The sequence below is a fragment of the Doryrhamphus excisus genome, chromosome 13 (assembly GCF_030265055.1).
Source record: "Doryrhamphus excisus isolate RoL2022-K1 chromosome 13, RoL_Dexc_1.0, whole genome shotgun sequence".
NCBI lineage: Eukaryota > Metazoa > Chordata > Actinopteri > Syngnathiformes > Syngnathidae > Doryrhamphus > Doryrhamphus excisus.
Window position 1 is genome coordinate 20,717,911 of NC_080478.1, and position 26,708 is coordinate 20,744,618.

General features: G+C 44.3%; 1 protein-coding gene across 8 annotated transcripts in view; it reads right to left on the bottom strand.

The window, feature by feature from the left end:
* LOC131139972 (A-kinase anchor protein 6-like) overlaps positions 1 to 26,708 on the bottom strand; it is a 99,228-nt gene that overhangs the window by 67,652 nt on the left and 4,868 nt on the right. For 4 of the 8 annotated variants that reach the window (XM_058089960.1, XM_058089959.1, XM_058089957.1 and 1 more), the window contains 11 exons: positions 26,484 to 26,655; positions 21,798 to 21,907; positions 21,592 to 21,733; positions 21,011 to 21,514; positions 20,664 to 20,939; positions 20,461 to 20,598; positions 20,262 to 20,384; positions 19,938 to 20,174; positions 12,720 to 12,842; positions 4,423 to 4,519; positions 2,747 to 2,940 (listed from right to left, as the gene is read on the bottom strand). In XM_058089960.1, coding sequence (XP_057945943.1) covers positions 2,747 to 2,940; positions 4,423 to 4,519; positions 12,720 to 12,842; positions 19,938 to 20,174; positions 20,262 to 20,384; positions 20,461 to 20,598; positions 20,664 to 20,939; positions 21,011 to 21,514; positions 21,592 to 21,733; positions 21,798 to 21,907; positions 26,484 to 26,655 — 2,116 coding nt within the window. The remainder of the gene's footprint in view (positions 1 to 2,746; positions 2,941 to 4,422; positions 4,520 to 12,719; positions 12,843 to 19,937; positions 20,175 to 20,261; positions 20,385 to 20,460; positions 20,599 to 20,663; positions 20,940 to 21,010; positions 21,515 to 21,591; positions 21,734 to 21,797; positions 21,908 to 26,483; positions 26,656 to 26,708) is intronic. The other 4 variants (XM_058089961.1, XM_058089962.1, XM_058089963.1 and 1 more) reach the window with 4 other exon arrangements.

Here is a 26,708-nt window from a genome sequence, read left to right on the forward strand (position 1 = left end):
TGAAACATGAGACACTTTCATGACATCTGAGTGATGAAACCCGAGAGAAAGATTCCATCTCTGCAGCGCTAACGTATATCTATCCTCCATCTGGGTGTGTGTGTGTGTGTGTGTGTGTGTGTGTGTGTGTGTGTGTGTGTGTGTGCGTGTGCGGAAGACTCAGTGTGCTCCTGTGTAATGTGACAGACAAATCCCACTAAGCTGTTAAATATTACACTACTTTGGCACTCGCATTAAACACCTCTCTACCTCTCTTGTGCGCTCTCCTTTCTCACACACACACACACACACACACACACACACGTGCACACACACATACACACACACACACGTGCACACGCAATCTTCAATATGCAACAAAACACTACAGATGTCACTTGACAATCCTCACACATGCACAACAAATCCTTAAAATGCGGCGACACACCGCAGTCGTCTCATAACACTGTGCAAAAGGTGTGTGTGTGTGTGTGTGTGTGTGTGTGTGTGTGTGTGTGTGTGTGTGTGTGTGTGTGTGTGTGTGTGCGTGCATGTGTGTGCGTGTCCTAATCCCCAGCGCCGGTGGTCTTGTCAGAGCGTTATATTTGCTGCTATCAGTGTATCTTCTCCTCTCCGCCTAATCCCAGCACCCCGACTGTGATATTTCCTGACATTTACATGAAGCAGCTCTCCACACTCACAAGAGACCAGGATCAGGACGAGGACGACGACGACAACGAGGACGAGGACGAGGGAGAAGAGCAGGAGGAGGGGGAGGGGGAGGAGGAAGGAGGAAGGAGGAAGGAGGTGGACAAAGAAATGGAAGGTGCAGGAAAGACAGTAGATGATAGAATGGACAAATGGATGAATGAACACATGAGTGAACGGATGAATGAACAATGGATGGATGGATGACGGATGGACAAATTCAATAATTAACACGAGTGGATGAATGAATGAATGAATGAATGAATGAATGGATACACCAATGACTGAATGGATGGAAGGATTAAAGGCGAGATAAACAAAGGAAAGACTGAATGAATGAATGAATGAATGAATGAATGAATGAATGGATTAAAGGCGAGATAAACAAAGGAAAGACTGAATGAATGAATGAATGAATACACCAATGACTGAATGAATGGATGGATTAAAGGCGAGATAAACAAAGGAAAGACTGAATGAATGAATGAACGAATGAATGAATGGATGGATTAAAGGCGAGATAAACAAAGGAAAGACTAAACATATGAATGAATGAATGAATGAATGGATGGATGGATGGATGGATGGATGCATTAAAGGCGAGATAAACAAAGGAAAGACTGACCATATGAATGAATGAATGAACGAATGAATGGATTAAAGGCAAGATAAACAAAGAAAAGACTGAACAAATGAATGAATGAATCAATCAATGAATGGATGGATGAATTAAAGGCGAGATAAACAAAACAAAACAAAAGATAGACTGAACATATGAATGAATGAATGAATGGATGGATGAATCAAAGGCGAGATAAACAAAAGAAAGACTGAAAATATGAATGAATGAATGAATGAATGAATTAAAGGCGAGATAAACAAAAGTAAGACTGAACATATGAATGATTAAATGAATGAATGAATGAATTAAGGGCGAGATAAACAAAGGAAAGACTGAACAAATGAATGAATGAATGAATGAATGAATGAATGGATTAAAGGCATGATAAACAAAGGAAAGACTGAACATATGAATGAATGAATGAATGAATGATTGAATGAATCAATGAATGAATGGATGGATGAATTAAAGGCGAGATAATCAAAAGTAAGACTGAACATATGAATGAACGAATGAATGAATGAATGAATGAATGAATGAATGAATGAATGGATGAATTAAAGGTGAGATAAACAAAACAAAACAAAAGAAAGACTGACCATATGAATGAATGAATGAATGAATGAATGAATGAATCAAAGGCAAGATAAACAAAAGAAACACTGAACATATGAACGAACGAATGAATGAACGGGTGAACGAATGAATGATTGACGAAATGAACGTCTGATGAATGAATGGATGAACGGACAGACTAATTCCCGGGTGGACAGATGAATGAAGGACGGACAAATGAACGAATGAACGAATGAATGATGCATGAATATGCTATTTTTTTTCCTGTTGCTGCGTCTTGGCCAGCGATGAATGTCTTCGTGCTACAGCGCCACCTGCAGCCGCGGCGTCCCGTTAGCAGCGGCGTACCGCGGGTACGTGCGTATGTGCGTCCGCGTGGTATAGACGCGCGTACGCCGTATTTGCTCCACGTGTGCACGTCTTAATTGCAGCAAAAGTGAAGATGAGATAATGAATTATTGATACAAGTTGGTATTTAATCTCTAGTAATGATCTGCTGCTAATAAATATTGTACGAGGCGTCATCATGTGATACTTTCATTCCCATTTGCCCTTTAGTTTGCCCTTTATTCAAGGTCACATTCATTTGAATACACACTCACACACGTTGCTGTGCATTGACAACCACACTTACATTGCCCTTGGGCGACCTTGCACACACACACACACACACACACTAATTACACGTGCATGTCATTAAGAGCATGTAATGAAGACACAGTAAAGACACATTGAGGACTTTTATGTCCTCAATGAGGAGGAGGAGGACGACGAGGAGGAGGAGGAATAAAAAAAAAAAAACGCCAAAAAGCCAAAGAAGCCAAACAGGAAGTAATAAAAAGCTCAACTGAGTACTTTTACCTGGAGGTGGTCTGCTGGAAATAGAGCCTGCTGATTGGCTAGCAGCTCCCCCGAGGGCTCTTTTGATTGGTTGGGGTCGAAGAGGCGGGTCTGGATGCAGCGGAGAGCGTTGAGCATCCAGCCGTGTTGGCGGCGGATCTGGAGCTGGAGCTGATCCCATTGGCCGGACACCATGTGCAAGATCTCCCCGAGTCCTGAACAACAGGAGAGGTTTCAGGAATGATGGAATATCGGGATCAGAGCGTTCCGGAACGAGCTGCTACAAAAACCGGTAGAAGCTCTCAGTTCATCTCAGTTAAGTCATTTTTCTTAACGTCACTTTTTTAGCATGTTTTTCTTTAATGAAACTTATAAAATATTTTTAAAGATGAAATATTTTTAAATATTAAAAGAGAAAAAAAATCAAAATCTACATGGCACTCTGGAAAAGGTTATAGAGCTGTTTCTAAAGCTTCGGGACTCCAGCCAACCACAGTGAGAGCCATTACACACAAATATCGAAAACATGGAACCTTCCCAGAAGCGGCCCGCCAACCACAATTCCCCCAAAAGCACAGCAAGAACCCATCCAAGAGGTCACAAAAGACCCCACAACAACATGAAAAGAACCGCAGGCTTCACTTGCCTCAGTCAAGGTCAGGTATTTGTATTACCCCAAATAATTCCGTCCATTTTTATGCCGCTTATCCTCAATAGGGTCGGCCCGGACTGGTCGCCAGGCCGATCACAAGCCAAAATAAGAAATATTACATATAATATAGTCTGTATTCAACCATAAAAATGACTTTGTATGGAGGCATGACTGTATTCCTGATTGTACTACCACATTCCCTACACCAGGGGTCGGCAACCTTTCCTATCAAAAGAGCCATTTTACCCGTTTGATGACTCAAGGAAAATAGACTGGAGCCGCAAAACATAATTCAAAAACAATATCTCATAAACTTTCAAAAGTTTATACCTGATAGCGACAGCAAACTGCGAGTCTCCCGTAATTTTAGAGGGAATTTTGGGGTATAATTTTAGGAATTTTGGAGAAAAAGTGCAGTACTCTTGCTAGTAACAGATTGCTAATATAGAAGATAAATGAAATATCTGTGTAAATTAAATGTAAACTCTGTTTACATTCATTCATTCTTTCATCAGGGTCGCGGGGGGTGCTGGAGCCTATCCCAGCTGTCTTCGGGCTACTGGTGGCCAGCCAATCACAGGGCACATATAGACAAACAACCACTCACACTCACAATTTGGAGTCGCCAAAGTGGGATTGAACTCAGGTCTCCTAGCTGTGAGGTCTGCGCGCTAACCACTCGACCACCGTGCATCTGTTTACAAACAGTTGTTGACAAATATGTTTACTCTGGCCCCAACAAGTTCAGGTGTTGAATACTTGAGAATTGCAAAAGGAGCCACAACAAAGAGCCTGAAGAGCCACATGCGGCTCTGGAGCCGTGGGTTGCTGACCCCTGCCCTACACCATCCGTCCCAAGTTCCCCATTAAACGCTGATATTCCCAATTCTACTCCCACGTCCGCCGCTATTCCGCTTCCATGTTAAAGCCACGTGTCTTTCAACCACGTTCCTGTCTGAAGGTCATTGTGTTAATCCAAACATTAATAATGAATGGAATATGTGTGTGTGTGTGTGTGTGTGTGTGTGTGTGTGTGTGTGCGCACCTGATTGCTGGGCAGGAACGGTGGCGAGGAGCGCTCCGCCAACCTCCATGATGTTCTCTTTGAGAGCGCCGTGACTGTCCACGTTGAGTTTGAACGTCTGAAAGGACAAGAAGTACGTCATGTTGGTGTCCCCCCGCAATGCCAGGCTTGTCACAACAACAACAACGTGGTACAACGTCACACGTGGAGGAGAAGAGGAGGGGGGAGGAAGATGTTGCAGTGCGAGCTGAAGGATACAAGAAGATGGCGAGAGGTGATGAGAACGACAAAGCAGCGGAGTTAAAAACGTACAAGAGGATCAAGTAGCTAAAAAGAATGAAATAGATGCTGATGGACGGAGGCAGCCAGTCGCCTCGGGCAACGCTCAAAACACTTCACTCTCATCTAGACGCCCTTTTTTATCTCTGATAGCTGTGTGTGTGTGTGTGTGTGTGCGTGTGTGTGTGTGTGTGTGTACAGATGAAGCGTGACCTCTTAAAATGCAGTAATTGTAATTTAATGATGGCATTCCAATTCCATTATTTCATTCTGACCTCCTGACTCTCTGGGATTTTTTTTGTTGTTGTTTTGGTGCTTTTCTACGAGGTCAGGCATTTTTTGGAATGTATTTTATTAGTGCCGAACAACTTATTAGAGTTTATTGATTTATTTCATATTTATTTTATTTTTTATTTGTATCTTTAATGCATTTTACTGGTGGTGTACAGGCTTTTAAATATTTTTTTTTTGTATTTTATTGTTGGTATGCACGTTTTTTAATGTATTGCATACACATTTTTTTAAATGTATTTCATTGGTGTTATAAAAGTTTTTAATATATTTTAAGTATGGGGACAAAACGTATATAATACATATACAGTAAACCTGGGATATATCGGATTCAATTGTTCCCACTGGTTTTGTCCGATATAAGCGAAATCCGTTATATGCGTATACCGGAAAATGTCCGTTTTACGCATATATGGGATTTATATCCGGTATATGCGTAAATGGGATTTTATCCGTTATAAAAAGGCACTTCCTTGACTATGTTTCCAATGTACCTGGATGCGCAGGCAACGCTGCAAACGCTGCAAATGACGTCGTATAGCGGCCTGTCACGATTCGGCGAATCGGAGCGCCACGATGCGGCCATCCGATATATGCCAGGGAAATTTCATGGAAATGCATTGGAACGGGACTGGAGATTTTGTCCGAAATAGGCGAAATCCGTTATAAAAAATCCGATATATGCAATGAATTTTTATTGGAAATGCATTACAGAAAAATCGCTTCTTTTTTATCTGTCCGTTGTGAGCAAATTTCCGATATATCCGAATCCGATATATCCGAGGTTTACTGTATAAACAAATATAACAATAATACAACAAAGAGAGATGATGGAATTTTTATTTAATTCAGAGCCCCCCTTTTTTAATGTATTTTATTGCTGGTATACACGTTTTCTAATGTATTTTATTAGTGGCATACACATTATTTTTTAATTTCTTGTGTATTTTATTGGTGGTATATACGTTTTTTATATATATTTTAAGTATGGGGACAAAACGTACAACTATAACAACAATACAACAAAGACAGAAATTGGAATTTTTATTTTTTTTTATTTTATTTTTTTATTTAATTCAGAGCCCCCCTTTTTTAACATATTTTTTGTTGGTATACACATTTTTTAATGTATTGCATACAATTTTTTTTATTTCTTGTGTATTTCATTGGTGTTATAAAAGTTTTTTATATATTTTAAGTATGGGGACAAAACGTACAAATATAAATTTTTATTTAATTCAGAGCCCCCCTTTTTTAATGTATTTGATTGTTGGTATACACGTTTTCTAATGTATTTTATTAGTGGCATACACATTATTTTTTAATTTCTTGTGTATTTTATTGGTGGTATATACGTTTTTGGGTTAGGGTTTAGGGTTAGTGTGTTAGTTAGTTCGTGTGGCATTGTTGTGATAGAGTTTTTTTATATATTTTAAGTATGGGGACAAAACGTAGAAATATAACAACAATACAACAAAGACAGACGATGGAATTTGTATTTAATTCTGACCCTCCTTTAGAAAGGACACACTCGGAACGGTGAAATAAAAGCGCTAGTTTGTGGAACCTGGGCGACATCAACAGTACGCATCTACCAAACACGTAGCCATAGATTATTACGGTCATTACCGCTCGGCAAACACACGTGATAGAGTCACTTCCCAGCCGCCTCAGCAGCTCTCAGATAAGACGCCAAAGATGGCCGCTAATAAACACGGAGCGCAGCTAGCGGCGCTCCCAGCCAGCCCGGGAAGCGGTGAATTAGCACGCGCAGATTAGCCGCGTTATCTAAGAGACATCGTATTTCAGCGGCGCTTTCTGCCGGCGACCGCGTTCCGTTTTCCTGCACTAAATTTATGGAGAGCATAGAATCGATAAGACGAGAACAGCTAGCCATCAATCACGCCATGATAAGACGGGCAACAGCTCTGCTTTTACGCACGTCACACTCCAGCTCTTTGGATTTATGTGTGTGCGTCTTTGTGCGTTTGTGTGTTTGTGTGTATGTGTTGTCTTTAAAACGCACTACAAGTAAAAATACAAATCATAAATAATAAATAAACACACGTCCACATATAAACAACTTGCCATGCTAAAAAAAAAAACACAGATTGCGTTACAAGAAATGCTACAACATAAGTAAAAAGAAATAAAAATAATTCTAACAATTGTAAAATGAAAGAACTAAGTGAAGGCTAACGTCTAATGTTATAGTAAAAGAACATTAAAGCAACTCGCTATCACTTCTACAGGATGGGAGTGGTATTAGCAGAAAGCTAGCTTGTTTAGACGCATGGTGTGATATTAATAGTATTAATATAACAATAAAATCAGGTCATTTTTCATAAAATATTGTATCGTAAAATATTGTACAGGTTAGCTTCACTAAAAGCAGTTTAACGCGTACAAAGTGGAAGTTCCAAGTGGCCTTAAACACACACGGCGTTTGCAAGCGAAGCTAGCTCGGTGGAGGATTGGAGGATTTCTGATCGTCGTCGGTGGCTGGCGGGCTAAAAAGGTTCAAACTCCTTAAGCTAATTTACATAACCACATTGAGTGGAGGCGCTTCAAAGCCTGGCGCATCAGATTACCTGTTAGCATTAGCATATTAGCCCGGAGCACAGGACCATATAGCACAGCTGCCTGCCACGCTTTAGCCCTTAGCATTAGCATATTAGCGAGGCGGGTGTGCAGCACTGATAGGCAGATGACATTGAGGCGCGACTTTGACATTGTGTATAGGGCAGTGTACACACACGTGCGCGCACACGCACACACACACACACGTGTGGGGGGGGGCGGGGGGGGGGGGGCTTGATGAGACATGATTCAATCAAAGTGTTTGTTATAAAGATGATCAAATTGTCTCCACACAGCGGAGCTTCTCCTGTGCACGTCCAGACGTTTGTCTTCTAGTGGACATTAAAAGCCTTAAAGTGTCATTCCTGGACATGACCAGCAGGGGGCCGTGGATACAAAATGTACACAACATCAGCAACACAACATGGCGATAGTAGCACTACTTTCCGTACTGTAGTTTTTGTGTTATTTTTTTGAGTCAACTGCTGATGACATCATAGACGAGCGACATAGCTGACATCCGGTTCCTGTTGACGTTTTGTTAGCAAGCTAAGGATGCTAACAAGTACACTTTGTAATAAAAATACATTGCGAACACAGTAGGACTCACACAGTGCGTTACTTCATTCGTTTCAAACGACTTTTAGTTGTTTTTTTTGCATGAAAATAGGTGATGACGCAACTGCGCAATAAAAGAGCTCATGATTGGTGCAGTTTTCAGCTACAAAAAATGTCCACCAGGGGGCAGAAGTGCGTTCTATAGAAGCTGGGCCAGCATCTTTCCCGTGTAAGAAGCACAACGCGGCAACCAGGAAGTCAAAAGCACGGCGCTGTGCAGCGTCCACAAGTTCAATTCCAAATGTGAAAACTGTAAATAATTAATGGCGTTATATTTGTAAATAAATGGTTATTTTCATGCAAAACAACCATTTTTTGTGTTGTTTTTGTCGCGGCTTTAAGTGTTATTTTGCTGAAACTTACCTATGTTCTACTGCAGATTACTAAAGAACTAAAGTATATATATCCTAGAACACTATATTCTGAGAGTGCCTTGAAAAATCGGTCAAAATCATCCAAAATGGCCGATACTGAGAGGGACGTTTGAAAAATGTCTGGCTTTGAATGAGTTAATAACAAGACAAGGTGCGCATTAAATTGTGCGACATTAGCCGGAAAAAAGTCACGTTATGCAACATTAAGTACGAAAAAGGTTTGCCTGTGTAAGAGTATACGATATAAGAAGGAGCCTTCTTACGTATATGCAAGGGAAATCGGTTTTCATCGTGGAAACGACACGACTCGTTCATGAATGTCTCATCTCAAAGCCACACATGAGAACGCCGTAACGGTCTGTGGAGACTAAGACTATACGATATAATAACGAGCCTTCTTACGTATATGCAACGGAAATCGGTTTCCATCGTTGAAATGACACGACTCGTTCATGAATGTCACACACGAGAACGCCGGAGTGGTCTGTGGAGACCAAGACTATAACGATATAATAACGAGCCTTCTTACGTATATGCAACGGAAATCGGTTTCCATCGTTGAAATGACACGACTCGTTCATGAATGTCACACACGAGAACGCCGGAGTGGTCTGTGGAGACCAAGACTATAACGATATAATAACGAGTCTTCTTACGTATATGCAACGGAAATCGGTTTCCATCGTTGAAATGACACAACTCGTTCATGAATGTCACACACGTGGAAACGACACGACTCGTTCATGAATGTCACACACGTGGAAACGACACGACTCGTTCATGAATGTCACACACGTGGAAACGACACGACTCGTTCATGAATGTCACACACGTGGAAACGACACGACTCGTTCATGAATGTCACACACGTGGAAACGACACGACTCGTTCATGAATGTCACACACGTGGAAACGACACGACTCGTTCATGAATGTCACACACGTGGAAACGACACGACTCGTTCATGAATGTCACACACGTGGAAACGACACAACTCGTTCATGAATGTCACACACGTGGAAACGACACGACTCGTTCATGAATGTCACACACGTGGAAACGACACGACTCCTTCATGAATGTCACACACGTGGAAACGACACGACTCGTTCATGAATGTCACACATGTGGAAACGACACGACTCGTTCATGAATGTCACACACGTGGAAACGACACGACTCGTTCATGAATGTCACACACGTGGAAACGACACGACTCGTTCATGAATGTCACACACGTGGAAACGACACGACTCGTTCATGAATGTCACACACGTGGAAACGACACGACTCGTTCATGAATGTCACACACGTGGAAACGACACGACTCCTTCATGAATGTCACACACGTGGAAACGACACGACTCGTTCATGAATGTCACACACGAGAACGCCGGAGTGGTCTGTGGAGACCAAGACTATAACGATATAAGAAGGAACCTTCTTACGTATATGCAACGGAAATCGGTTTTCATCGTGGAAACGACACGATCGTTCATGAATGTCTCATCTCTAAGCCACACATGAGAACACCGTAACGGTCTCTGGAGACCAAACAACGGCACCTTTAAAACTAAATCTCAGTTCCTTCACATATGGGGAACTTTTTCCCAAAAGTAGCATAACTTTCCATGCAGAAAGGAGTCATTCTAGTACTAAATTGCTTTTTTGGGAACGTAACGGGTAACTACAACTGATTTGCCCAACACTGCAAATTACACTAAAAGGCTTTTTCTTCTTTGTGTCGTCCTCAGCTCTTGGGGTTGTTTCTAATAATTCGATTCACGGGCGAGGATCAAGCATCAGCGTCAATCAATAGTTCTTTCATTGGCCGCCATCTCACAACAACACACAAAGACCATTCTGTGTGTGTGTGTGTGTGTGTGTGTGTGTGTGTGTGTGTGTTGGCATCCTCTCGCCTCACTGATCTCCCCGGGGTTCCGGAAAAGACCTGCGCTCATTCACTGCACGTGTCCACACACACACACACACACACACACACACACACACACACACACACATGGGAGAGCGGCGATATTCCGCCCACTGCTGCTCTGCGTGCGCATGCGTGTTGGAGGGAGAACCGTACCGTTTGTGGGAACTATTCATGTGTGGGTACTCACAGTACACTACATTTTTCAGTGTGAACACACTTATAAGACTAAGTGCACTTATAAGACTAAGTGTAAGTATGTGTGCACTAATGCACTAAGTGCACTAAGTGCACTAATTGAGACACAGCCTGACACTAATTTTGTCCACTTTTACGTAGATTTGACTTAAAATTAGAGCGAAAGAGTTCATAGGATCCTTTCACACAGAACCCATTAAAGGTAGGACACTGCCATCGTTCCATAACAACACGGCAGGCAGCGTTCCGTCTCTGCTGGAGCTCTGACGCTGCCGCAGGCGCCCAGAAAATGTCTGATCAACGTCCTATTGTGTGCTGGTGCTTGTCACACAGAACAAAAATCCAGGCCAAAGCTGGCTGAAGGGACATCATCATCATCATGTAAACAGTCTGGAAACTCCACCCCATCTCTTTGGATACCTGTTCCATTCTAAATTAGATTTGACTTTTTCCGCCATTTTTCCACACCGCTATTCTGTATAAACAGCACTGACACGGAATAAGATCTGACAAAGTCAACCCCACCTTTTAGGAAGGTCACAGCTGGAGCACATCTGTGTGAAAATGCATCACACGGTGACGGGACAGGATGTTTCATTTCATACATCACAGCCGACGATGATGTCGTCTAATTATGATTGATGGCTTCTGTGTGGAAGACACACCCAGTTAAGGCCATATCCCCACCTCACAGGGTTCTGTGTGAAAGCACACAATTCCAGCAACATCCCACCTCATGGGGTTCTGTGTGAAAGCACACGGTTACGGCAACATTTCGCCTCACAGGGTTCTGTGTGAAAGCACACAGTTACGGCAACATCCCACTTCACGGGGTTCTGTGTGAAAGCACACAGTTACGGCAACATCCCACCTCACTGACTTCTGTGTGAAAGCACACAGTTACGGCAACATCCCACCTCAGTGGTTTCTGTGTGAAAGCACACAGTTACGGCAACATCCCACCTCACGGGGTTCTGTGTGAAAGCACACAGTTACGGCAACATCCCACCTCACGGGGTTCTGTGTGAAATAAAGTTATCAGAGACAAACGGACGGCACGACTCAACATCAATCAGCAAAAGCCAGAATTAAGCACGCTAGCGTACGCCAAGCGCTACCGAGTGCAAGTGTGACTATCGGCGCCAACACACACACGCGCGCGCGCGCGTGCAAAGAGTTAGCAAAGACGCTATCAGGAGCGTAGCGCTACACACTCCTATTAGCCATGCCTTTTCATCCCGCTCTGCTTTATTTAACGAGAGGCACCAATTAGGAGACGGCAATTCTAATTGAAGCTAACCGCCGCTAACGGTAGCGCTGCTGGCGTGCACAACAAAGTTGACACGTGTAAATAAACACACACACACACACACAGAAGCAAAATAAATATCTCCATAGGCCGAGTGTGTGTGTGTGTGTGTGTGTGTGTGTGTGTGTGTGTGTGTGTGTGTGATGATGTTCTGCTGGGACTATAGACGCTCATTTGGAAGTCTGTCCAGGAATATGCTAATCTATGCTAATATCAGCCTGCATGGTGTGTGTGTGTCTTATATATACAATGCAAATACAATCTGTTTTTCTCCGTGTGTGTGTGTCTGTGTGTGTCTGTGTGTGTGTGTGTAATCTCAGCGTGCTCATGTCTCGTCTCATTGCACCTTGACTGCATGCGTGCGCATGTGCGTGCGCGTGTGTGTGTGTGTGTACGTGCACGTGTGTGCGTCCATATGTTTGGAGCTGCTTGTTGTTTGATTTCTTTGCTACAAATGAGGACAGAGTGATATCAAGAGAGACAGCGAGAGACAACAGACTGTGTGTGTGTGTGTGTGTGTGTGTGTGTGTGTGTGTGTGCAGGGTGGGTTGCGGGAGTGGGGGGGGTGGGGGTCAGGTGGTACAAAAAGAGGCGGATAAAACAGGAGATGAAAAAAAAGGAGAAAGAAAGTGATGAACTTGCTACAAATTGAATGAGAGGGACAGAAGACGGCAGCCATTGTTGTGGTCCAACTCCAACATGTGTGTGTGTGTGTGTGTGTGTGTGCGCGCTGACCAGGTGTGTGTCCAGGTAGACTCTCAGGCTGTCCAGGTCGGCCCTGGGCTGAGTCCAGTTCTCCACGCTCTCCAGCGCCTCCTGCAGCCAGGAGATGAAGCTGTCCAGCTGCTGCACCACCTTCTGTGGGACAGGGAGACACTTTTGAGGGCATCGAACAACGGCCTCATCCACAACTATATCGTTAATTAGGACATTTTTTTAAACCTTGGAGCTCAACCTTTATATAAACATAACGACTATTCTACACGTAGATATCCAAGAACATCATTTGTGTCAAAAATAAATGTTGGTCAGAAGATGAATGACAAATAAGGAAAGACAAGATGAGAAGACGGACTGAACATGTCCCTGCGTCCTCACAGCAGACAGGAAAAGACAAGTCGAGCCAGAGAAGAAGACTCGGTGGAGACCTATTGCCACCTGCTGGCTGACACCAGCATGGTCACACACAAGGATCAAGCAGGAGGACGTCCAACATCTCACTGAAGCAGGATCCCCTTTCAAGGAGCGTCCTCTCTGATCACTGAGGTGAAAACAGAAGAAGAAGACAGCTCCGGTCCACGCGTAGCAGCGTCTGATGTCTTATTGATCCACGCCGCTAAAGCCACTTGACTCCGGAGCACCTTCAAAGAGAACACTTGGAAGAGCGCGGCTATGAAGGAGACATGGAAGGACCGGATCACGGCGCAGAGGAACCAGCGCTTGGACCTTCAGAGACCCGCAAGAGATGAGATGTCCTTTTAAAGGTTGTTGGTTAGCTAAGACGTCTTCATGTGGAACATCATAGCATCAATACCAAGATGGCATCTGGATCAGATCTACAATGTTCATTCATTCATTCGTTCATTCATTCATTCATTCATTCATTCATTCGTTCATTCATTCGTTCATTCATTCATTCATTCATTCGTTCATTCATTCGTTCATTCATTCATTCATTCATTCATTCATTCATTCATTCATTCATTCATTCATTCGTTCATTCATTCATTCATTCATTCATTCATTCATTCATTCATTCGTTCATTCATTCGTTCATTCATTCATTCGTTCATTCATTCATTCATTTTCTACCGCTTATCCTCACCAGGGTCGCAGGGGTGCTGGAGCCTATCCCAGCTGTCTTCTTGGGGCTTCTTGGTGGCCAGCCAATCCCAGGGCACATATAGACAAACAACCATTCACACTCACATTCATACCTATGGACAATTTGGAGTGGCTAATTAACCTAGCATGTTTTTGGAATGTGGGAGGAAACCGGAGTACCCGGAGAAAACCCACGCATGCACGGGGAGAACATGCAAACTCCACAGTGGAATTGAACTCGGGTCTCCTAGCTGCGAGGCCTGCGTGCTAACTTGTTATATTGTTTACAAAGGAATGTAAACAAAGAATGTGAATAGTTTGTATTGTTTGATGTCGTATTTAGTGCTATCAGAAGAGTAAAACAAGAAAGATTAATTCATTACGATCAGTAATTAATTGATGGAATTAATCTCATCTAAAATAGCTGAGCAAAGCCGTCACTTTGAGATATTTTCATGTCAATTCATTGCGTTATTTTTACCAGACTTGAACAGATGCAGTCCTAGCTATTTATATTCTGCGGAGTAGACCCAAGCGCTGCCTGCAAACTTTAGCTTCTACCACCAGGGGGTAGCTGAGGTAGCCTGGTGCTGCCCACCCTGGCGTGGGAATCTTAATGATGTTTGCTGGTGGTCGGAGAGGTCGGAGCTGCAAATTGGCAACCATGCTTCCGTCAGACTACCCCAGGGTGGATGTGGATGCAGACGTAGTTACCACCGCCGCTCTGTGAACGAATAATGAAAAGCACTATGTGGAATCATAAGAATAAGAATAAGAATAAGAATAAGAATAAGAATAAGAATAATAATAATAATAATAATAATAATAATAATAATAATAATAATAATAATAATAATAATAATAATAATAATAATAATAATAATAATTTATTATTATCATTATTATTTATAATAATTATTATTAAAAATATAATATTGTATATATATATATTGTATATTATAATAATTATAATTATTGTATATTATAATAATTATAATTATTGTATATTATAAATAATATATTATTATTATATTATTTATTATTATATTATATATTATATTATATTTTATATTATTATTTATAATAATATATTATTATTATTAATAATAATTATTATTATAAAAAATATAATATATTGTATATTATAAATAATATATTATTATAATGTTATTTATTATTATATTATATATTATATTATATTTTATGTTATTATTTATAATAATAATAATATATTATTATTATTATAAATAATATCTTATTATTATTATTATTATTATTATGAGGGGACCCAGTCTACTGGGTCTAATAATAATAATAATATTATTATTATTATTATTATTATTTTATACTGGGTCTTCTCTTCAAGTTTAGTTTAGCGAAGAGCTTTATTGCTAACATTGTCTGAGTGCTTTGCGTTAGCGTAAACGCCAACTGCTTCGGTGCTAATCAAACTCCTGACTGAGAAGGTACATCACTCTACTTTTATGAACGGTGCCTTCAGGGTGCGTTTGAAATCTACATTTCCCATTGATTGGCGTCGCAACTATCTCTGCCACTCACAGCTCCTCACCTTGCCCTCCCAACTACCTATGGTCTGATGCTAAACAAGCCCGAACACAATAACAGCCCATCAATGTCCACTTCAGGGTGTGACTGAGCGTTGTTTTCCATCCCTAACGACTAAAACACGAGAAGCTCAACCGTAAAAATTCCCCTTTAACAATTAAACTGAAATTTATGATCATTTTTGGGTTGTTGTTTTTGTTATTTGATGATATTTTTATAATATGCCAAAGGCCAATAAATGTGGACACTCCTGCTATATGACCTTGACAATACTACACAACCTTGAGAGAACTTGGAATGGCGGGGCGGAGCAAGTGAAAGTGAAACATGGAGCATTCAGGAGACGCCACATTGCTTAAATTGCTGTATTGAATTCTTTCACCGTTGTGTGTGTGTGTGTGTGTGTGTGTGTGTGTGTGTGTGTGTGTGTGTGTGTGTGTGTATAGGCCTTGACCGATTGAGCGGCAGTATGTTAATTACAAGCGTGACCCTTCAAAAAAAAACATCAATATGGCTGAGCGTCGGAGGAGAAATGTAAATGAAAAGTATTGACGAGAGGAAGAGGAGGATGAGAGGAGGTGAGGAAGGCAACGAGGGCAGAGGAGGAATATTGAAGGAAAGTTGAAGAGACAACACACTGAACAAGCAACAAAATGTATTACACATCAAACTACGACGACGGTGTTTCCCACAGGACTGCCATCTATTCGTGGTGGGGCGGGGGAGGGGCATATTGGTGACACATTTGCATAACGGGCAATGATGCGTGGGCCAAAGAATTGGAGGAACCCTTTCATCGTTTGGATAAAAATGGCGGACAAGTGGTTAGCGTGCAGACCTCACAGCTAGGAGACCCGAGTTCAATTCCACCCTCGGCCATCTCTGTGTGGAGTTTGCATGTTTTCTCCGGGTATTCCGGTTTCCTCCCACATTCCAAAAACATGCTAGGTTCATTAGCCACTCCAAATTGTCCATAGGTATGAATGTGAGTGTGAATGGTTGTTTGTCTATATGTGCCCTGTGATTGGCTGGCCACCAGTCCAGGGTGGACCCCGCCTCTCGCCCCAAAAAGACAGCTGGGATAGGCTCCAGCACCCCTGCGACCCTCGTGAGGATAAGTGGTAGAAAATGAATGAATGGCACAAATAATGGATGTAAATGTTGAAATGGATTTCATAAAGAATCCAGTTATAACAATAAAACGACGACATTGCTGTCATAACGTTTGCATTGTCATGTTGAAAAATCTTTATCATCACATAAAATAACTTATTTTTCCTCATAAAGTTGACACAGTTTTGTTATGACGGTTCCTGATTTTAGATTTTATTGTATGTTCACGCTAACCCAACAACGGCCTGCAGGGATGATGGCACGTAGCGCTGTGACAGGAAGTTGATGTCCATCAACACGAGTCGTAAAGGACTGATGTTGTGTCTCAAATGTTGCTTCAATAACTACATTGTGTACACCGTGTACTTAGTTACTGAGTGCACAGATTTCAAAATGGTTAAAATACTACTTAAGACCTAAAATTACTTCTTAACATAGTAACAATATAGTGTTCCCTCGTTTATAGTAAGGATAGGTTACCAAAATAGGCAATAATAAGATAAATCCGTGATGTAGCCAATTATTGTATGTGCTGCCCTTAATATGTTGTATTGTTTGGCAGTTGGTTTGGCGACACCTAGTGTACGCAATAATACACTGCATTTTTCTTGTCTGACGTTCACCTGGATCCCTCGCCACAAACGCTGTTACTCGCTGTGACGGAATACGAGTCTATATGTCTGTGAGTGACGTATAACATCATTTAAATCGTTGTATAGCATTAGAAACGTAATTGTACGACTGTCGTGTCGTTGTATCAGTTTACTAAGTGTGATGCTAGCTGTGGCTAACTTGTAGATCGTAGCTATTATGCTAGTTTTACTCTTATTGTTGATTATTCTTTGTGTCATATCGCTGTATATAATGTATATTTTGGTGCTGTGTTTGTTTCTGTACAGTTTTACAGTATAAGAAGAATGACCCCAGTAAAGGCCAAGAAAAGACAAACTTTGTTTGTTTATTGGAGCACGTTCGACTGTTAAGCTAGCTGCCAAGCTTTGCATAAGGAAACACACTACAAGGGCAGTATATTGTATATGTTTTAAGGCTGTAAAATAGTGCTCATCATACACTTTATCGATATAAAGTTCAAATTGACTTGGGTGAATTTCACTCTTCTGACAGTGCCTCTTCATGCTGATGTTCTCCCAATGGAGCGTTTTTGTATCCTTGTTAAAAGATATTGCTCCTGTGGTCATATTTTCCTCCTGGTCCTCCATGAACGGAAGATTCATTTATTTTGTTTGCTAGCATGACACAGGAAGAGACCCTGACATGAATGTTGACATGTTTCCCCTCATCATCTGATGATGATGATGTTGTTTTGTTACATTTTGAATTCTCAAACCCTCATCGTCTCTCTTTATCATCCTCGCCGCCGCCCCGCCGGGCCAATCAGACGATTACGCGGCGTCGCCCCCTGCTGGCCGCCCCGACTCAGACGGCTCACGCTGAGTCCAGACGGCAGCTGAGACGGCAGGATGCTGATCTGAGCGCGGACTCTTCCAGAAGCTGCTTTAGCTTTCCCGAGAGCACTTGAGACGGCGGCTCCTGCTGCTGCATGTGTATTTGGCGCCTCATGAACTTTCATGAACGAGCCGCAGCTTTACGTGCCCGGGACACAAATGCGGGCAAGCCAGGACCTCAAGGTCGGGAAGGCGGCGAGGAAATGGGATGAAATTTAAAAACAACATGAAACCTTGTATGAATATGCTTTGGAATGACGTCGCAATCTGTGTATGTGTGTGTGTGTGTGTGTGTGTGATTGTGTTCTGATGCGTTGTGGTGCGTTATGGTTTGCGCGTATTTTGTCATTTTGGATGAAGTCGCATTGCGGCGATTGAGAAGGTCGTCTTCTTCTCTCTTCACTTCCTCAATTAGGCAGCTCATCCATCGCCATGATTACATGCTGCTAATTAAGCAGCTAATCAGCTAATTATCCACGAGCAGAGAGGAACGACCTGTGTGTGTGTGTGTGTGTTTTTCTAACGAATTAAAGTATTTCTTTCTTCCTGCAGAAGAGATGATACATCTCTTTGGGGTTGTCATCTCTAGCTTGATTGCTTCGGTCTGCAGAAGGTAAGAATCCTATCAGTGACGGTCTTCAAGTGGACAATGTTTGGATAAGCGGAGAGTTGATACTGTTAATGGTAATGGTAATGGTAATGGTAATGCTAATGCTAATGGTAATGCTAATGGTAATGGTTTAATTTCATTTGAACATGCATCAGATTCCAATTGAGTGCATCCCATAATCAGTTCCCAGTTCCACATGTCCAAAAGGAGTAGGAAGAAGCAAAGCTTATTAAATCCTACCCCTCCATCTGGTACTTTTACAATCACTAACTGTTACATTTGTTCACTTCCTGCTTTCATAATATAGTTTAAGTTTTTTTGTTGTTTTTTTTATAAATGTATACATTTTATATTATTATTTTTACATGTTATGTTATTATTTTATATTATTATAAAATTATTATTATAAAAAATTATAATATATATTTTTTAATGTTTTATTTTATTTATTTTGTCACATTCCGAAGAAGGAGGTGATATGAGCATCCAATGCCATTATTTTAGAAATAAAGAGTTAGTATGTTCTCTGTGGGCACCATTATGAATTATCCTTACTGGCCTTTTTTGCAGTACATTTAGTCAGTGAAGATTGCTTTTATAGTTATGACTGTGTATTGTAGCGTATAGTACGTAGTAGTATTACATTTCCCTGACCATGCTGCTTCCCCTGAAGAAATAACGGATCCCATTGGAGCTTCCACAGCACCAGACCTCCAACTGGATGGGCCAACCCACCTGGGTTCGCCATCGTCTAAGTAAGTTCCGACTCACACTAAAACTTGACTTGCGTTGCCGTTTGATAACATCAGCTCAGACCGCAGACGCCGCCCAACTCAGAACTCCATTGATGAGGAAATGGATTTGTGGCGGGAATGGGAGAAGAAGTCTCCGGAAGGAAGCGTGAAGAGCCAAGTAAAGATGTCGAAGCGGCGAGCGGCGTCCAATTAAACATGCAGCCATGACGCACGCAAACCCTCAGTGATATTGACATTTTGCCATATTCAATATGGCAGATATGACTGATTAGTACATCGCCTCATCAATAATCCACCTGCCAATCAAATATGACCTTTCTGGGTAAGATGATGGATTAACGGCCCCGCAGACGATCCGATAGCGACGCCCCAATCCATCAAGGCCGCTGCTGTCGGAGCCACAGAAGTCATTTGACTCCAAGTCGGCGTCCTTTGTCACCATCAAAGTCTTTTCAAGGCAAAAGCTGATGTTTACCTTGAGAGACCTCAGCAGACATCATCACTAACATCGCTAACATCGCTAACGCTTCAGGCCACGCCATCGTCTGCCATGTTGGCGGTCTGATGCTTTTCATGGAGTCACGCTTTTCTGCACTTTTTCTTGGTTTGGCGTTCTTACCTCCATCTTCTTCCAAACATCTGGGTTTCTGTCCTGTTGAATGTCGTCCAGCAGCTTCCGCACCAGCGATGCGCCACCACGTCGGTCCGAAGGGGTCGACGCGGGCCGCAGGCCGTCTTCCTCCTCAAACTGCAGCTCGCTCAGCGGGCCGGACTCGATGCTGTCATCCACTGAGGGAGCCATATCGCTGGAGGAGGCGGGGCTAAAGCGGCCCAGCAGGTTCCGCCTGTTTGGACGCTGGGTGAGGGGGCGGGGGGGTCAGTGACAGGAAGTCGTTAAAATTGATTAAACATAAAACATGAAAAAAAAGCTCCTGTGACGTACAAGTAACGGAGAAGGAACTTCATCTCCACTCTCGGGAGAGTCCCAGTCCGGGTTGAGCTCAGTCAGATCCCAGTCGTCCACATCCTGCAAAGCATCATGGGAAACTTCCTCACCGACGGGCTTCTGCAACAAAGACATGAAGGTTGGGTCCAGAAGCTGCGGTGGGCTCAGGGTAGACCTTCATCCTGCATCCACCCACCAACGTGCGGGCCAGGTTCTCCAGGTTGATGGCCAGCATGTCGCTCTTGTGGAGCTGAGCAGGAAGCGCCAGGAACTCCTCTGAGCCGTACCAGTGCTCCCGGTCCGGACTGGTTTCTGATGAAACGTGGACCTCCTGCTGAGGGGGGACAGAAGATCAGACTGGCTCACAGAAGAGAAGATAATACAGTCCACAGGCCTCACCTGGTGTCCTTTGGGCTTCACCGTCCAGACCGCCATCTTGCCAGGAGGTCTGGGGTCCGACTCCTCTCCACTTGCCTCCAGGTCTGAAGACAGGACCTGCTCCCTCATCGGGGATGGTAACGGGGAGTCAGACTCAGCCTCGCTGCATCCACACGTCTCAGCTCGTGTCCTCGCTATCAGAGACACCACTTCATGTGAGGGCGGGGCCACGTCTCCTCCGAAAGAACTCCTGTGGTCCCTCAGGGGTCCCTGGACGCTGGGAACATTCATGTCCTGCTGAAAGTAAATCAGGTCAGACGCGAGACGATAACGAGCCGACAGGAAGTGGAGAAAAGAGAGTGAGAAACCTGAGAACTATCTTCTGGACAAACTGAGTCCAGCTCCAACCAGAACTTGGAGCGGTCTGGAGGATCCATGAGAGCAGGGGTGCTGCGACTCTGAAGCTCAGAGACCGGACTGGGACTTCTCACCACCTGGTCCGAGACCAGGGCGCCACCAGCGTTGTGGTTGTGACCCGGTAGAGACCGCCTCGCCGTCTGGCTCTGGTGGGTTCCTACTGAGGTCGGGGGGGTGTGGCTTGGCGAGCCATCACATGTCACAAGTTCAGCTAAACTGTTTTCCAGGTTCTCTTTTGGTACTTCTGGTTCTTCGATCTCCTCTACGTCTGATTTTTGGTCCACATCCTGGACTCGATTTAGGGAGGGGTCTCGGGCCCCAGGCTCCTCCCCCGGACTGTAGTCGCTCAGCTCAAAGGCCGTGATGCCGCAGTCCAGAGAGAAGTAGTCCTGACTGCAGCGGATTGTCAGCTGACCGCAGTCGTCCACTTCCGTCAGGGCGTCCAGACGGCGGGTCTGCGGAACAAGAGGCTAGCGAGGAGGAAGCTAGGGAGCAAGGGAGGAAGGTAAGGTGGTAGGAACGTGTGAAGAACCTGGTGCTGGTCCTGGCTGAAGGCCTGCAGAATGTCAGTCTGTCTGGTGAAGTTTCCGTTAGGGTCCTGCAGGCCCTGCAGAAGACGCTCCTTCAAAACCAGAACAGAGACCCTCAGCTGGTGCCACAGAAGCTGGACCGTCCTAGACACACACACACACGTTAGTGGACAGCTCTGCAGGTTCTGACCAGCGTTTTGGTTCTGACCTGATGTCAACTATGATGTTGACCGAGTAGGACAGAAGCTTGAGGGAGAACTCCGTCTCCAACAGAGCGTGGATCTGCTCCACATGGTCCGAGATGTCCTCACAGATGTCCTGAGGCAGACCACATGGAGACACATCAGAACTTCACGTCATTCAATCCGCTAGCTCCGTGCGGGTCGGGGAACGCGTTCCACGCTGAAAGCAGAACTGAGTGAACCTTGTGACATTTCCACATTTAAACGTGACTCACTTCCACGGCCGACAAAGCCACCGACCCGCACAGGTGGCTTTTCAAAATAAAGCTACATTATTCCCAATGTTTCTGAACCCACAAGGCGGGTTCTGCTGATGGTCATGTGACTATAAATAACCCTCAGATGTGAATAAGCAACAGGAAGTAAAATTAGACGACCTTTAGCCGGAGAGGGTTTCTTGGTTCTGAGCCCAGACATGAACCAGCTCCCAGGTCCCAGCTCCCAGGTCCCAGATCCCAGCTCAGCCAATCAGCGCTTCCGCTCCTCTCATTCTAGACTGGACCCACGCCCCCCAGGAGGGAATGTGGGTCACAGACGCCGCCAGCTCGGCTCGTGCTCGCTGGACTAACGGACCCGCTGATGGCTTTCCAAAATAAAGCCGCCCCACTGTAAGGGGGCCTGGAACTAGGTGTCAGAACTACAGCCAGAACCACAGAACAGTCGGGTCAGCTGTTCTATTCAGAATGGGGGCAGACAGAAGTAGACCGGTACATTACGACAAAACCGGTCCGTGTGAGGTTCTTAAAGAGTTCTTTAGGTTCGGCCACATATAGGAATAGATCTTATTTTGAAAAGCAGATCATGGACCTTGCAGAACTGGCATGTAGCATTTGTTCCGGATTACAGACTTGTTCCCCTTGGGAAATGATGGAACTAGAAATCATCTGTTCCAGGGTCAAACTGTGTCTGTCGTGAAATCATTAACAGTAGAAAATGTTAAAGGAGACCTTTTATGGTCATTTCAGGCCCTTTGAGCTGTGGACTCCTATAGAGCAGCTACACACAATAACCTGCACACAAAGCTTTCTAGATCTTCCAGAGTCTAATCTGTACCCTTTAACTTTGCTAACAAGTGAGGAGGCGTTTGTTTGACTTTAGAGGTTGCGTGTGTGTGTGTGTGTGAGACGTGCCAGCGCTGCCTCTCTCAATCAGGGAATCGAACACACGGATGGCTTTTATCTCACGACACCAGAGGACAAACGCCTCCTCGTGGAAAACGTCCCGCTGGGACATCAAAAAGCGCCCCGGGGTGTGGAGGGGTGGGGGGCGTGTCATGAATTACATTACACACACACACACGTGCACACACACACACACACACACAGTTTTGGCATCAAAGTTGGTGTAAAAGACTGATGAGCGTCTTTGTGCTTCTTCACTCATTTGCACTCTGCTTTCATATGCTAATACACACACACACACACACACGCACACACACACACACACACACATGAAATGAACATCAAGTGTGTCTTTTCCATCTGAAGTAAGATGTAAAAGACAGCTGGGACATCATCCATCATCATCATCATCATCATAGAACGTCAACGTACGAGCGCCTCGTACGTGCGTGGATGTTCGGTGTAAACATGAGTGGCTATCGTGCACACGCACACAGGAAGTACAAGATGAAAGCATCAATGGACCGTCACGTGCACATATAGCCAAGACACCAGCTGTCAATCACAGCACACACACACACACACACATTAGGCCCGGGTTCTAATGGTGGACGTGGACATCAGGTCCAATCTCGCCTCGCCCTCGTCAGCGCCGACATCAAAGCCATCACAGCGGCGGCGCTCAAACGACCTGCGACAGCTCGGCCCATTCCCTCCAATAACCTTCAAACTCCTCCCCCTCGGCCCGGCAGCACCGCCGCCTTTCACCTCGCCCATCAAACGCTCACACGCACGCACACACACACGCGCACACACGCGTTGTGATGAAGAGACTTCAAAAAGTCCACGCTTGGCAAAAGTGGAATCTCAGGAGTGGAGTGTGCATGTTGTGCATGTAATGTGGATCCACTGGATCCCTTCCTTGTTGATCCCGGAAAAGAAAGCCCGTCTAAAAACATCGGGAACGTGCAAACTTCACAAAAGCTGGACTTTTTTTGGTTGCCGTGGTGATAGCCGACTGACAGGTCACAAACAGTACCTCAAGAACAACAAGGGCGGGGCTACGTCTTAACAAGGCCTTGTAACCATAGCAACCGTGCTCTTCAACGACCACGCCGAGGCGAGGTGTGGTCAAGTCTGGACTATCGCTCCACAACAGCAACCATTAGCACCAAGCACGCGCCTGTGCGGGGTCAAAGGTCACAAGGTCACGACCTTACCTGATTTCTATGATTACGTCTAAAGTCAGACGACGAGCAGCTCGGACAAGGAAGTCAACGCTCCGACGGCCATGTGGACGCTGTGTGTGTGTGTGTGTGTGCTGACCTGCTTCTTTCATGGGAGTGTTCTGGGTGGGGGGGGGCACAACAGTTGCAAAAGTTATTTTTAGAGCGACCTCACCCACCCCCCACTCACCCCCACACACACACACACACTGACGACAGCTGAGAGGAAGACCAAGGAGACACAAAGGTGCCAAAATCCCAACAAGGACGTCAGCGTGTGGACATTTTAGTTTCACACTTTTTCCTCCGTCCTTCCTTCCTAGTTTCCTTCCCTCTGTTCCTTCCTCTTCCAGGCGTAGTGACATCAGGCTTCTGTTTTTGTGTCACGTTTAAATAAAGATCTGGAAGTCTGAATCAGGGGGACACGCTTCCCTGACAAGGAACCACGTCCGCACTTGAGTCCTTGCTCGTCTCCTTACCAACATGCTCGTTAACGTTGGGTCTAAATGTCGTACTTGGTGGGAACATGCGTGTGTTGACGCTGAGAAGCACGGCGGTGCCTGAATGCTGCACGCCATGCCGTACTCGACATGGCGAGTGGACTCAAGATGCACACTTCCATACTTAAGACTTGGCATGCATTTTAAGTGCATAAGCCTTCACTTGTGCACTAGAAATGCGACTCGTGTTTTAAGGTGAACTCATTTTGGCTAAGCGGCATAGAAAACGGACGGATGGGTGCAGGCTAACTCACAGGGGTTAGTTAGCAGTTAGCATGAGGAGCTAACACTGATATGATGGTCATGGGACACGCCATGCATTGACAGGTACATTTATGATGACTTACAGCAAGACCCGCAAACTGAGGATCCAGAACCATATCTGTTCTGGACCTGCAGGATGGACTACAGGTTTTGGAGAGTGAAACTTTGAAGTCATTAACATGCTGAACTACATCCCAGAACTGAACTACATCCCAGCCCTCACAGAGCAGCCGAGACTTTCCTCATGCAGCTGCTGGAGCACACGTGCAGCTCGGAATGGCATGCCAACACACACACACACACACACACACACACACACAGGTTGCATCATGGTGTCCTCACAGGCAGAGACAAGGTCATGTCGCAGCAAAAGGCCCGCAGGCAAAGGCGGCATTCAGATGACAGCGAAAGGAAGCGGCGTGGAGATGAAAGTGAGAGAAGATGATAACAATGATGACCTCCTCCATTAAAAGTCATGTTGATGTCAATCCCGCTGATGCACCGTCCAAACAGGAAGCGGAGTCCGAGGACGGGAACGTGGCAGAGGCACGTCACAAGCTTAGAGTCATGGCCGCAGGGTGGCTGGACTCAACCGAGGAGATAGAATGAGGAGGTCGGTCAATCAAGAGGAGCTCAGAGTAGAGCCAGTGTTCCTTCATATGAAGATCTGGACCCGTACCTCAGATACCTCGGATATGGATGGATGCCATATCAACATGCTCCTTTACACACATATTCATTTCAATATTTATATTGACATCACATGCTTTTCAAATGTAATGGCTATTTCCTAGTTGTAGTTCCACATAATGACCACCGGATGGCACCAAATCACCGCTGATGGCGACTGCTGTTTCTTTTCATTCAACCAGCATATACGGTGGTTGCATTTCTAATAAAACTCTATGTGTATGTTTATTGATTATTTATTTATTTATTATTTGGCTTACAATCAAATAGAAAGCACGAATTCAATAATTTCATTAAAAGAAAAAACATTCTATTTTCTGACCACCAGGAGACGCCAAAGAGTCAAGTCACTTTCTAAAGTTTGTGATAACACCAGCGCCTTTTACTCGGGACAAACATTGCATGACGAGACAGTCTGACGTCATCATTCGTCCCTAAAAAAAACATGAAATTGATTTGTATCAACAAATCAACTGAGTGATGTCCATAAATCAAAGAACGCAAAGTGAAAAGTTGCGTAGGGAAGATGAGCATGATGGGAAATGTTGGGCCTGAGGTCAGAGGCTGCAAAGTATTGATCAGAGGACGCTCACACAGACACCCCCCCCCCGTTGCCATGGCAATGAGTACACACACACACACACACACACACACACAGTGCTTGTTAATGGGTTTCTATATTTAGCTCTAATTGGACCAGCTGCTACAATGAATCCAGAACCAACAGGAACATTACATTGTGTTTGTTGGGAATTATCAATAAAGTTTTCTTTCATTGTATGCCAAACCTGGACCTTCCGACAAGACACTGCTAGCTTGACATGAATGTTAGCTAAGTGAGCTAAGTTTACCTTGAGCTGCACCAGGTGTGCATCCACGTGTCTACTGCCGCCATCTTGTCCCACGGAGTGCGACAGCTGCGTCACCCTGGCGGCGGTCGCTCGAAGCCACTTCTCGATTTCGGGAAGGTGAAGGACGACCTTCCAGTCGGCGACCGTGTGCAGGGGCGGCGGCTTCTTGGACCTGAGAAGACACCAGGCGACACACCCATCAGACCACTTCCTCTTCCTGTTTGG